Raw genomic sequence first — 13,077 nt, 5'->3', positions numbered from 1 at the left:
CTGCCCTGCTCCTGCTGGCCACAGTTCCTGACACAGGCCAGGGGGCCACTGGCCTTCTTGGCCACCTGGGCATGTGCTGGCTCACGTTCAGCTCCTGTTGACCAGCCCCCCCAGGTCCTTTTCCACTGGGCCGCTTTCTGACCACTGACTGCAGGCTGTAGTGCCACATGGGGTTATTGTGGCCAAAGTGCAGGACACAGCACTTGTTCCTGTTGAACCTCATGCCCTTGGTCCCAGCCCATCTTTCCAACTTGTCCAGATCCCTTTTCTGAGTCAAGGGTGAGGGTGAGTCAGCAGGGCACGGCCCAGCCCAGCCAGCATCACTGAGAAGGGTGAGTCTCATTGCTGCCAGGGCTGGTTTAGCCTGCAGTAATGTTCTATAAAGCCTGGAGGGAGGAAATAAGAAAACCTGATTCCTGCTTTTGCCCCACTATGTAAGGCATTTCATATCAATGTGTTTACTGTAGAATGAGTCTGTGCAAAATTCTCTAGGTCAACTCAGACACTTGGTGTTATCACCAAACATCCCAGTGTGATCACTCACAAGACTCTCTGTCAGTCACATTCCCAAGGCCAGAGACTTTCACTGCTGGGATCAGAGCCCCTTCCCCACGAGCAGCTCCAGCACAGCCAGAGGTGCCTTCACACAGTCAGGCCAGGTTTCCTTACTGGATCCACCCCAGGATCCTCAGGGCAGAGTGTCAAATGTATCATTCCATAAAGCAATTTATTCATGGTGCAGTAACACAGTAACAGCTCCTGCCTCTGAGAAGGGGACCCCAACAAAGGAACCCCTCCCTAGGTTTTTATACCCTTACAGTTCAACCCACATGCAGATCTTGCTCTTACTCCTGAGTCTTTGCCCCAGTGTCCATTCACCTGGCTGGCACAACCAAAGGGCTGGCAGTTCATGGCCTCTTGTCTCAGGCTCCCCCTGTGAGCTCCATCTACATCTCAATCTGCAGCTTAAAAACTGAGCTATTGCCACACATGTATTCCTCAAAAATCACTTCACCCCTGGGCACAGCTGTGCACATGTTGTCCCTGGCTGCGTGTCACCCCCACAGTGTTATTAGGATATATAATCAAGACCCCTGGTTTGATTAAACCAAAAGGCTGGTAGCTCACAGAATCCCAGAATCAAAAAATGGGAAAAGAAAGGACCACAGTGGATCATTGGGTGCAACCCCCCTGGTCAACCAGGCTCATCCCAGAGCACATGGCACAGAGTTGCATCCACATGGTTCTTGAATATCTCCGGTAAGGGAGACTCTACAACTTCTCTAGGCAGTCTTTTCCATTGCTTGGTCACCCACTCAGTAAACAAGTTCTTCCTCATAAGCAATTGCAGAGACCTTCCTGTGCATCAGTTTCTGCCTGTTGCCTCTTGTCCTACGGCTTGGTGCAACGAGCAGAGCCTGGATCCATCTTCTTGGCACCCCCCATCTAAATATATATATACACATTGGTGGGCTCCTCTCTCAGCCATCTCTTCTGGAGGCTGAACAGGCCTAGGTCCCTCAGCCCCTCCTCCCTCATGAGAGAGATGCCACAACTCCTCCTCCATCACGTTTGTAGCTCTGCACCCGCACTGCTCTGGGGGCTCCATGTCCCCTCTGTGCTGAGGAGCTGGTGGGGAGGGTGTTTGTGAGGACCGGCAGGAAAAGCCAGTCAACGGTAATGCAGAACTGCTTTCCCAGGATGTGCCTTTCCAGCGCCAGCGGTATGGGGGGAAGTTCAGGTTCGCTGTCAGGAAAAGGCTCTTTACGTCGAGGGTGGCTGAGCACTGAAACGGGCTGCCAGGGAAATGGCCACAGCACCAAGCCTGACAGAGTTCGAGAAGCGTTTGGATAGCGCTCTCGGGCCCACGGTGTGATTCCTGGAGCTGTCCTGCGCAGGGCTCCGAGCTGGACACGGACGATCCCTGTGAATCGCTTCCCACCCGGGACACCTGCTGTGCTCCTGCGCATGCGCGCTGCCTCGCCTCTCCCGCGGGCGCAGGGGCGGGGCGGTGACGCAGCCCGTGACGCGCGCGCCGGCCCGGACTCGCCCCGCCCCCTTCCCCTCCCGGCGGCCGCTGGCGCTGTCCGGGCCGGCGCGCGGCTGTCAGTCACCCCGGCCCCGCCGCCGCGCGCGCCGCTCCCCGCGCTGCCCGCCGCGATCCCAGGGACGCCGCCCGCCGCCATGAAGATCTGGAGCTCCGAGCACGTGTTCGGGTGAGGGGACCGCCCGGACCCCCGCGCTTCACCGGGTCTCGCCGGGGTGACGGCGGAAATGGGAATGCCGCGGGCACGGCCGGAGAAGGGGGAGGAGGAGGGGAGCCGGGAACTGGGCTCGGCGGTGCCCGTCCTGCATCGCCTCGAGCCGCTTCCTGCCGCGCCTGGGCTGCTCCTGGCTCGGGAATAGCATTCCAAGAGGATGGAGTGGTAGCGCTGGCCTGACAGCCTGATGGCTCGATAAAGGGCTGGGTGCTTAGGAAAAATAACTTTCACACTATAAATAAATAGAAAAAAAGCCAAGTGCTGATGTAGCCGATGGTCCATTCCGAGAGGCGGGCTCGGGGTGTCCCTGGGCCGGGCCTCAGTGCGGCCCGTGGGGTGCCCGCAGCCCCTCTGGGTGAGCGCTCTGTCCATCGGGGCTTTCCTGCACGGAACGTGCACCTCGGCATATCGAGGAAGCGCCAGGGAAAAGTCTCAGGGGTGTGTAACAGGCTGCCCGTCCCAGGGAGGGCTCAGCAGGGCCGGGGCAGCGCTGGGAACGCCGCCGCCTGTGGTTCCTCTGCTACAGGTGTGACAAAAGTCTCCAGGCCCGAACAGCACCGCGGGTGATAGTTCTTAAAATATTTACAAAATTTCCCAGATTGTTGTGTTGCTCTAAATTTCTTTAATCACCTCGACACAACTGAATTCCTTGCGCCGATGCAGGTACTCGGTGCTCAGCCCTGGTCTGGTGTGAGGGAACTGTGGTTTCTATCAGGAAATATCAGGCAGAGGCTGCTCGAGCATGGCACAACTCCCCAGTCTGAGATGAGTATCTGTCACCTAGGGAATGCAAAAGCTATTTTTATTTGACATTTTCTCACCAAGTTCTGTATTAGAGCACCCCCATCTTATGGCGTAATGTGTGTGGGTGTAGGTAGTTCATTCGAATGGATTTGAATGGTTAATAAAATGTTGTTGTGCCTTATCAGATCTCTGACTCAATCCCTTAGGGACATTTCACAGAATTTTGTCATTTTCAGTTTGTGTATCTTCTGTTGATGGAGGTGTAGAGTCACCAAAGATGGAGCAAGGAACAATCCTCCAGCTCTTCTTCTGCTGCAGGAATTGAGGGCTCTTATTTCTCCTGCTTGCACCAGCAAAGCTTTCTGACACTTTTTTTCTTAGAAAAATTACTTATTTTTCCAACTTTTTGGTTGTTCATGTAGTGCTGTGCTGTCGGTGCCTCTCTGTACCAGTCTATTTTAAGACTAAAATAAAATCCATTTAGGGCCCTAAGTGCAACTCTTAAGTACAAGTTGGCACCCCTAAGCCTTCTTAAGTTAGATACCAATTGTTGAATTTTTAAACATAATTTTAAAGGCTTTGAGGCTATCATGTCAGTTATTCTAAATATAGAAATAATTAGGGACAGAATTTCTCTGTTGGATCAAGTCCATGGTTTCTGTTTCAGAAGGAAATATCTGAACTACCTCAAGAGCTGTCTGAACAGTCAGCTTGAGTAGCAGGACTGCTCTGATCCCAGGAATTTGAGGTTATCAAAATTTATTTCATAAAATCAGTTCCGAGGAGAGTATCCATAAGTGGAATTCATGCTAACAAAGTGCTGGAAGCAGCAGTGTGGGTGCAGACATCAGGCTGTGAGCTGATGGGGTTTCTAAAAATCTGGTTTTTTTTGAACTTCCCAATGATCCTTTTTTAAGTAGAATTTAATTTCACTTTTTTTTTTTTTTTTTTTTTTTTTTTTTTCTATAGGAAGGAGCAGAAGCAAGTGATTTCCTCGTTAGTTTATTTGGTATGCTTAGAATTACAGAAAAACTTATGTTAGAGTGGACTCCTGGAGGTCATGTAGTCTAGCCCTGTTCTCAAAGCAGGGCAAGCTTAAGCGTTAGGTCAAGTTGCTTTTCTGGTGGGGTCCTGGAATGAGCTGAGATTTCCACCATCTCTGTGGGCACTGCTTGGAATGTCACTAGTAGCAATGAGGGACTGTTGCCCTTTGCCTTCATTTTTCTTAATCTTGCGTTAATAATTCCTTGCTTCAGTCTGGAGAGAAGAACTTTTTTTTCCTTCTGTTTTTGTGTCAGTCTCTTATTGCCTTTCCAAGGATAACTGTATTCCAAAGGGATTTCTGGAAGCTATGAAACAGCCTGTCCCATATTGCACAACACATATCCTGATTTAGTGTCATCTGAATACTTGGGATTCAATACAAAATACTTACAAATACTCTCCCCTCTTCCTTTTGCAGACATCCCTGGGATACTGTGATCAAAGCTGCTATGAGGAAGTACCCCAACCCCATGAATCCGTGTGTGGTGGGAGTTGATGTCCTCGACAGGAGCCTGGATAAGCAGGGGAGGCTGCACAGCCACCGACTTCTCAGCACCGAGTGGGGATTGCCCGCTATTGTCAAAGCGGTACATCTCTGCAGCCTTCATTCTTTGGTTTCTTCATTATTTATCCCTTTTATGCCATCCTCTGAACTGGAGCTGACTTTGAAGTAAAAGCTGAAATTTGTGTGTGTCTGTAAATGCCTTCCAGGCTGGTCTGTGCCATGCTCTATGGCTGATCCAATCTAGAGACAATGAAGTCTCACCTCTGATCACAACTGTCTGGTATCCGTGAATTAATTTGTATTTATTTGGGGTCACTGAGAACTTGGTGTTAATGTGTTTTAAGGTTCAGTTTGTTTGTTGGATTTTGGCAGTTACCATTTTTTTCCCCCCTTCAGATATTAGGAACAAGTAGAACTCTGACTTACATAGAGGAACATTCTGTGGTAGATCCAGTGGAAAAGAAGATGGAACTTTGCTCAACTAATGTGAGTGGTGGCTTAAGGAGTTTCTGATAATTAGTTCTGGAAATTGGATGTTTTGCTCTTAACATTTAGATTGGAAATGTATCTGTGTCTCTCATTAGAGACAACAATTTACGTGTCTTAATTAGTGTCTTAGATGACTCTTTTTTTCTTCTTCTCATAATTTAAATACTTCATAATCAAACATTTGTGATTCTGTTTTTAATATAAGATTATTTCTCAGAATGCATGTAAAATAATTTGGCTTTTAGATGATTGGGTTCTGTCATTTCCAGCAAAAGTTTTAATGTGAAATGTCCTTTTTCATAGAACATACATGAAGTATTGTGCAATATTTTGGTATCCTGGTAACTTATAACTCAGATTTAAGGTGGGGTTGTCTGTAGGAAAGCCTTGTTCTCTGTACAAGAGGCCTTGTCCTTCCTGAGTATTCATTTTCTGTCTAGTCCAGGTGGTGCTGTGGGGGTCTGGAAGGGCCTCACTCTATCGCTGGCCATAAATCAGACTCAGCCTTCAGAGAAAGCTGTTGGTGCTCTGTCCTGTCAGTGGGAACTTTGATATAATTAGATCAAGGATAGGCAAAGATTAATCACCCTTTATAGGTCTTTTTATTGACTGTGTTCTGGGTTTTATATTCTGTGTACAGTATTTTGACATTAAATTGAGTGCTCTGCTATTGAGTAGTGCTGCTGATAACAGAGAAACGAAAGGTGGGAAGTGAGGATTTCAGCTCTGTTTTTATTCTTAAGATTACACTCACAAACCTGGTGTCTGTTGACGAGAGACTGGTTTACACACCTCATCCAGAAAACCCAGAAAAGTAAGTAGAGATATTTGTGTGTGTCTTTGTGTCTAGGGGACAATTTGTTAGTCCAGTTCAGCTTAGGTGTTTACCTTTCTTTGTTCCCTTACAGGACTGTGCTAACTCAAGAAGCAATTATTACTGTAAAAGGCATTAGCTTGAGCAGTTATCTGGAAAGCTTGATGGCAAACACAATATCTTCTAATGCCAGAAAGGTACATCCTTATTCTGTTTTCTCCCTCTCTCCCCCCACCCAATCATTCTTTTTTTTTTTTTTTTTAATAGTAATTGTCAATGGTGTGTGTTGAATGTTATATTTAATTTCTCTACATTTTGTGCACAGTGTCTCAATACATTTTTTACAGAACTTCAGCAACTTATTTCTAGGAGTTAGTGCTAGTAGAGAATGCAACTTCACTTTCAGCCTTTATAATGCAGATTTATCAGTTAATACCAGCATATTTTCTATGCTGCTTTTGTCAGTTGTTCCAGTTCATATCTATAATTGAGCTGTCTCCTTGCCTGTGGCCAAAAGTAATGCAGTGTAAGCAGAAGCATATTCTTTGAGGAGGTGAGACTGTGCTGCCTCACCTGGGTAACACTGCACTGACTGCTCTGTCTTGCTTGCTTTTTCTATTTGGCCTGCAGCCATGGAGCTGCTCCTCAGCACAGGCAGAGCTATGGGAGTGCTTATTTTTGGGCACTTTGTCCTGCAGTTCTTTGGGGAAGAAATGGAATTGCTGGCAAAGCATAGGCCTTGCTGCCTAACAGCAGGATGAGTGCTGTCAGGAGTCTGAGATTTTGTTCTGCATTGCTGGAGGGGTTCAGCACAGTGGGAATCTGGCCCAGGTAACTCCTGCCATGCCAGAGATCCTGTGCTTTGGCCACCCCTTCATCCTTGTGAGGGATGCTCCCTGACCAACCAGTGTAAGCCAACTTGGTACAGCCAACTAGATCAGAGAGGAGAAAGCCTCCTTTTCCACCCTTCTGGGTGCTCCTGAGGTGGGAGGAAAACTTGTTAAAATCAGGGGATGGAGAAGGAGTGATGGGTCATTTCTAGGCACTGAAGAGTACTGTTACCTAGCTGGGTGCTCTCTGTGTGAAATGGAAGGTGTTTCAGTTAAATTACAGTTCTGTTCTGATCCAGTTTCCATTTAAAAGTCTGTGTGGAGTGTATATTCTTGAAAGAGAGGAACAAACCCTGGCTCACAACCAAATTTCAGGCTGACCCAGAGGTAGCAAAGCATTGTCTAGTTGGCTGGTGTGCCAGATCAAGTTAGGCACACTTTAAAATTCTGGCAAAATTTCTCTTGAGGCATCAGTTACATTTGAATGTCTCTTTTGAACTCAGAGAAACTGTAAATATTTCTTGGTACCTGTTGAGGTGTTGCCTGTGAGAGAGCTCCATCTGTTTTAAAGGTTGTTCTGTTCTGCCATTTCCAAGGAGCACACTGGTTTACAAGCTTCTTGCAAATCAGAAAGATCTTCTTGTGCAGTGTATTTCACTGAAAAGACTCTACAGATTTTGACCTCGGCAGAGATTTGTAATTGCTGTTACCAACCCTTTCTTTGCTAACCAGTACCTACTGTACCACTGCTAGCTCTTCTTGCATGCTGTGCTGTGCCTCCGTGCTCTAAACTCCCCTCTTAACTTCATGACAGTTACTGAAAAACGTTTTGCTGTTCTGAAGAAATAGGAATTATTGAGACTTTGCTCTGAGGTAGCACTGGCAGGTGATGCATTGTTATTTTTAATGACCATGAAAAAATCGTTTGCTGTTTGTTGTAAATCTTTTTGTGTCGCTCTAGGGGTGGGATGCTATTGAGTGGATAATTCAAAATTCTGAAAGCGCTCTAAGCTAGCGGTTCTCCACAGCTGCAGTTTGTACTAACTAGTGGTAATTCCAGCATTCTTCTTCTTGCTGCAGCATCTCAGCTTTCCAGCAAATATTGCATGGATCGTTGTGGCGTGGATTCCATCAGTGACCCTGCATGTCTGTTTTCCACACCCTGCATACAGGAATGGCAGACCTGTTCACTGCACTGCAGCTGTACAGGGGGAGAGTAGCCCCAGTCCAGGCTGGATCCATGGACCTGTGTCTGTGCCACTGGGCAGCCAAGGAGCTGCAGCCGTGTCTTCTTGTGCCACACAGTCTTGGTTATGGCTTGAGGATTGCAGACAGCCAGGGATGGGAAGGAGTCCCTCCACAGAGTGTTTGATCTGCTCCTAGTTTCTGTGATCTCAGTATATAAAGCTGGTACCTAAACAAATTAATAAATTGGCTAGTGAGAGGAATTGGCTTTATAAAAATGAATCAGAACTGTGTTCTAGAGATATAAAATTGATGTCTTGAAACAGGTTGCCTAACAGGGGAAATGTTTTGCGTAGCGGAATTGTATTTGCTTTTCTTCTGCCTGAGGAATAGTGTTGCCCTTCTGAGGAAATCTGTGCAAAGCTTGAAGCTGTCAGGATGCCAGACCGTTCCTGCTTTTCATTGGTCTTGTAGTTATATTCATTTTGGTAGTGACCTGTCCCTGCAGTTATATAACTATGAACAAATCTGAGTTCAGGGTTGAGAGAACTGAGTGTATTTGCCTGTGAGACCTCTGTGCAGATTGTTTTTCTTCCACTAGTCAGTGTAGCTTGTCCCTGTCATTCCTGTATTGGCTTCTGCTTCAACCAATAAGATTTCTTAAAAAGAAAGAAATCCATTTTGCTGCTTCTCCTAGTTAAGAAAGTTGGGCTTTTGACACTGCTTACTCTGAGGTCCGTGTATGCCGTGAGTGTTTGCTTTTACATTCTCATTCCACTAAGCTTTTATGGCTGTTTTTCTGGAAAACATCAACTACAAAGGCTCAGCACTTATCAGTCACTAAAGCCCTACCAACAAATCTTCATATGCAGTGCTTGTTGTGCCAGCCACGTCATGCTGCTGACACCTGCAATAATGAATAACACAACCTGCATGCCTGGGGATGAATGTGCTTGTGTAATGACTGACTGCAGAACTTGTTGTACAGTATGAGACTTTATAGACAGTCCTCTGTCAGATTTTTTTCTCATAACTGGGTAGTTTTCGTGGCACTTGGAGGCTTTGGATCTGGTTGAGATTTCTACTTAATTTCCTGTGCAGAATGTTCCTGAAGTCTTCCTTGCCAAAATCATGAGTTTATTCTTAGCTGCAAAATATGCATATAGAGTATGCAAGTCTAAGGAGATATAGACAGACCTATATACTCTCAAAAACTGGAGGAAATGTCTTGGTGCCCCAGTTGAATGTCATGGATGTTTTTAATGAATTTATCTCATCAACAAAAATATCACGTAAAACACAATGATGTGATTGTTTCAAGTCAGGGCCTGAAAAGAATCTCAGTGTTTTTCTACTGAGTGTTTTCTATGACAAAAGTGTTTGACCTTCTGACCAGTCTTCTTTGAGCAATATAACAAATATAACATCCAAGCTCTGTGTGCCTGTGTCACCTCAGAGAGGATATTTAAACCTGACTTTTAAATGTCCAAATGCCTGCTACTGAAAGATGATTCCCCCTCCCTGCCCCCCACTTTTTCCTTACTGAGCATTCACCTCAGTTAATTCATGACTGGTTACAACTTGTTGCTGTGCAGTAGCTTGCCCATGCCTGGGTGCTTTTATTTGTGCTTTGCTGGCGTTCCCAGGTCTTCCACAGCCTGTGGAGAAGGTGGAAGTTACTCCCTGCTGAAGAACAGTCACTTTGGTGCTCAGATGGAAGGAGCTCAGAAGTTAAATCATCCCTTCTAAGGTCTTTGTTCTGCAACCTGTACTTAAAATGGACAATTTCAATCATACTTTCTTGAATGTTATTAGTAGCTTTTAAAGGCATCTCTTGAACTCATTAACTTAAACATCCTAGTTCTTGAGGTAATGTGGGGTGGAGCTGAATCTCTCTTTCTGAGCCTTGACCAAGAGCTGAACACTTTATTGTAATACCTGAGTGACTCTTCTCAGTTTAAGGACTGTCTGCCAGTGCAGAAGTAGCAATTAATGTTTATTCTGAGTCCCTGGAATATGGAAAGCCCACAGAGAAACCAAGTCAGCCCTTCACTGACCCTAGTGAGAGTCTTGAGATAACTGTGCTCCTATTCACAGGAAAACTGTATTTCTTTTAATAGGTTACACTTTCTGGATCTGGGCTTTTCATATTATTCCAGACTAATGTTTCTAGCCTGGCAAAAAAATCCTTTAAGAGTGTATGAGCTTTCTTCTGACATTCTTTTTTCCTTAGGATTTCAAAGCTGCTTTTGCAGATTCTTGTTCATGCTTAGTAGTCTATAAAGGACAACAGCAGCTTCTGGAGACTGTGATGTTCCTGTGCACTTTATCACCTTTAATGAATACAACAAAATTAGCACATCACAGTTTGGAACAAAACTCTGTCTGCAGAGGAGGCCGTGCTTGGCCTTTCTGTCAATGTCTGCAAAAGGTTGGAACACTGACAGTGGCTCTCCTGAACATTTATGATTTTTTTGGCTCAAACCTTTATCTCCAGAATTCTAAACTTGGCTCCCACATACTGCTCTCCACTGTTTGCATTTCTTATTCTTAGTAGAGTAATAGAGGTGAATGTCTCTTGACTTCTCTCTTAGTGAAAATAGGCCAGGTGTTCTCCTGGTCTGATCCCATCTGCTTGCTTTGACAAAAGCTGCTATTCTGATCTTGCAGAGTTCTAAAATCTTGACTTTTGTTTAGTTAAAGTACTTCTCTTTATTTTCTTGACTTCATTGTGCCACTGCTGGCTGCATCTTGTGGACATTGAGGTGCATCTGCTCCAGAGTCTTCTTCAGGTAAAAGGTTCTTGTCAGGCTTATTGCCCTGGGTTCTGCAGCTCTTACTGAAGCACTGGCTGTCAGTTCTGAGCTTGAGGCATTCCCATACCTTGATACAAAATGTGCAACACAATTAGCCTGATCTGTCTGCTGAAAAGTTGCTTTGTACAAATGTAGAGTTCAGTGTGAGTCCACTTCTGAACTCTTGATAGATAGCAGATCACTTAGCTGCTACTTCAGAGAGCACTTGGAAGACTTTCTTTGCCCTGGATCTTCTCAAAAACTCTCTGTATAACTTGTCTAATGAAACTGAGAACAGTACCTGGATTTTGCCCTAAATCTGCTGATAATCTTTGGGTGATGGGAGCAGCAAACAGCAAAAACAGCAATTCTCTTAGTTAAGGAAAGTTGCCTGCTGAATTAGGCCTTCTGCCTCGGTGTGCTACTGGGAGCACACAACAACACTGCATTTGCTTCTGGCTTAGGGGTGAAGCAAATGCCTTTGCAGTGAAGTCTCCATAAGAAGGTGCTAAGGAATGATCAATATGATCTGGTATCAAACTATGCAGTTTGATTTTAAAACAAGTTTCATGTCTGACAGAGGAAGACTTATAGAAACACGAGCAGTGGTGGTGTGTCTGTTCTGATCCTAAACTCTGGTATTTTCCTGGCAGGGTCGGGATGCCCTGGAGTGGGTGATCAGCAAACTAAACACAGAACTGGAGGAGCTGAAGTCCACGCGTGACGGGATCAAACCAGCCATGGCAGCAGCGTCCACGGAAAAGTAAAGCCAAATATTCAGGTTCACCAAATAAAACCAATAACTGACAGAAAAGTCTTATTCTGCAGACTGCTCTGTAGAGCTCCCTCCGAGGCTGATCTGCAGAGGCTTTGTCCATTTATAAGAATACTGGATCAGTGGAAAAGTAACTTCATCCATCATCTTCACAGCAGCTCTCGTTGCCTATTGAAGATTAAACTGATCTCCTGCAGATGCTCCTTTCATTTGAACAATTTATGTTTAACACTGGAAACAAAGCATTTAGCACATTTAAAATGGCCTAAATGTGCCTTTTTAAACAAAGGTAAAGGGCGTGTTATATTTACACCATCTCAGACTGAAAAGCTTGAAAAAAAAGCATGTGTGGGATTAAGGGTTTTCCATGTGAACTTTCGTTCTGTGAAGGGCTGATAGGTCCTACAGCACTGAATTTTGTCTGGTTTGTAATCTGATAATGTCTTATGGCCAGTTAAAGGGAACTACATGAGTCAGAACATGATACTGTAGAATTTGATATTTATCTAGAGGATCATCTTGAAAGGCTACATCTTGTGGAACTAACTCATCTTAGAGTTTAAACTCTTGTTTAAACGTGTTTGAACATGACACATGGATACTTTACCTCTTAGATGTTTGTATCCAAACAAAGATAAAGTTTCTATTGATGTTAATAGCTTAAAATAGTTTTTCTGGTGGGGAGAAGGGTATAATTTATTTTATTATTTATTAATTTGTCCTAGTTCCTCCCCTCCCTATGAGGACAGGGGTAGTGATTTCTGGAAGGTGCTGGAAAATACTTATTAATCTCTAAGAAGCATATTTGTAGGCTACTGGAATGAAGAGACCGTGCTGTTCCAGTGGTCCTTGCTCTTCACATCATGTCTTAACTGAGGGAGAAATTGATGCAATAACCAGAAGAGTTAAAATGAGAAATGAGCAGAAAATTTTAAATCCAAAGGATAAGTTTTCATGAAGAGAAACTTTTCATTCCCTGAATGGAGAAAACAAGATTACAAGATCTACAAATGGACTCTCCTTTCTAAATGCTTTCTGTTAACTACTGACTACCAGTGTAACTGAACCTTTTCAACACTTTTCCATGTGGGTACAAAATGGTTTTAAAATCCTTTGAAATGCTTCTCATTATCTGGAAAAATACTCCAATAACTGCAGAAACTTTCCTATTAAATATGCATAAATATATATTGGTGATGACTCTAGCCTTGTCTGATGTTTACAGAATTGTGATGTTTGATCCAGATGTAGTATATGTTTCTCAGACAGAACCCTCTGTTAGGGCATTTTAACTTATTTTTTGTGTGCACACAAAGTGAAATAAATGTTGCAAGGATGTTTACTTGTTCAAGTGGCAAGCATGTGCTCAGGAAGCTGTTAAAGAGCATGAGTAACTTCTAAAAAAATAGAAGAGTAAAATGTTGGTCATTGTTTTGATCTGATAATTTTAAAGTGTTTGTAGCTTAAGGGAATTTTCAGCATTCATATTCTGGTTAGTTTGAAAGTAAACTTTAGTTTGGGTGTAACTAAATCACATGATCCTAATGAATAAACCTACTTAAAAAAATATGTATTAGTTGAAAGCAATTAAATTAATAGCAAATAGTTACATTGCTCTTTTTATGTGGACCTAAA

General features: G+C 44.3%; 1 protein-coding gene across 2 annotated transcripts; it reads left to right on the top strand.

Annotated features, from left to right (window-relative positions):
- The first annotated feature begins 2,017 nt into the window (after nt 1-2,017).
- On the top strand, nt 2,018-12,793 carry PRELID3A (PRELI domain containing 3A). Of its 2 annotated transcripts, XM_083878601.1 has the most exons (7): nt 2,018-2,216; nt 4,468-4,636; nt 4,951-5,040; nt 5,787-5,857; nt 5,952-6,054; nt 7,768-8,097; nt 11,321-11,369. In XM_083878601.1, exons 1-6 carry the CDS (start codon nt 2,185-2,187, stop codon nt 8,068-8,070), a joined length of 768 nt encoding a protein of 255 aa, XP_083734727.1. In that variant the 5' UTR covers nt 2,018-2,184; the 3' UTR covers nt 8,071-8,097; nt 11,321-11,369. The 2 variants fall into 2 exon arrangements, with proteins under 2 accessions (XP_083734727.1, XP_083734728.1); XM_083878602.1 differs by lacking the exon at nt 7,768-8,097 and having other exon boundaries at nt 2,032-2,216; nt 11,321-12,793.
- Nucleotides 12,794-13,077: the final 284 nt, after the last annotated feature.

This window comes from Zosterops lateralis (assembly GCF_965231275.1).
Source record: "Zosterops lateralis genome assembly, chromosome: 1".
Taxonomy (NCBI): Eukaryota; Metazoa; Chordata; class Aves; order Passeriformes; family Zosteropidae; genus Zosterops; species Zosterops lateralis.
Note: the sequence above shows the minus strand (reverse complement) of the source record. Positions and strands in the feature narration are given on the sequence as shown.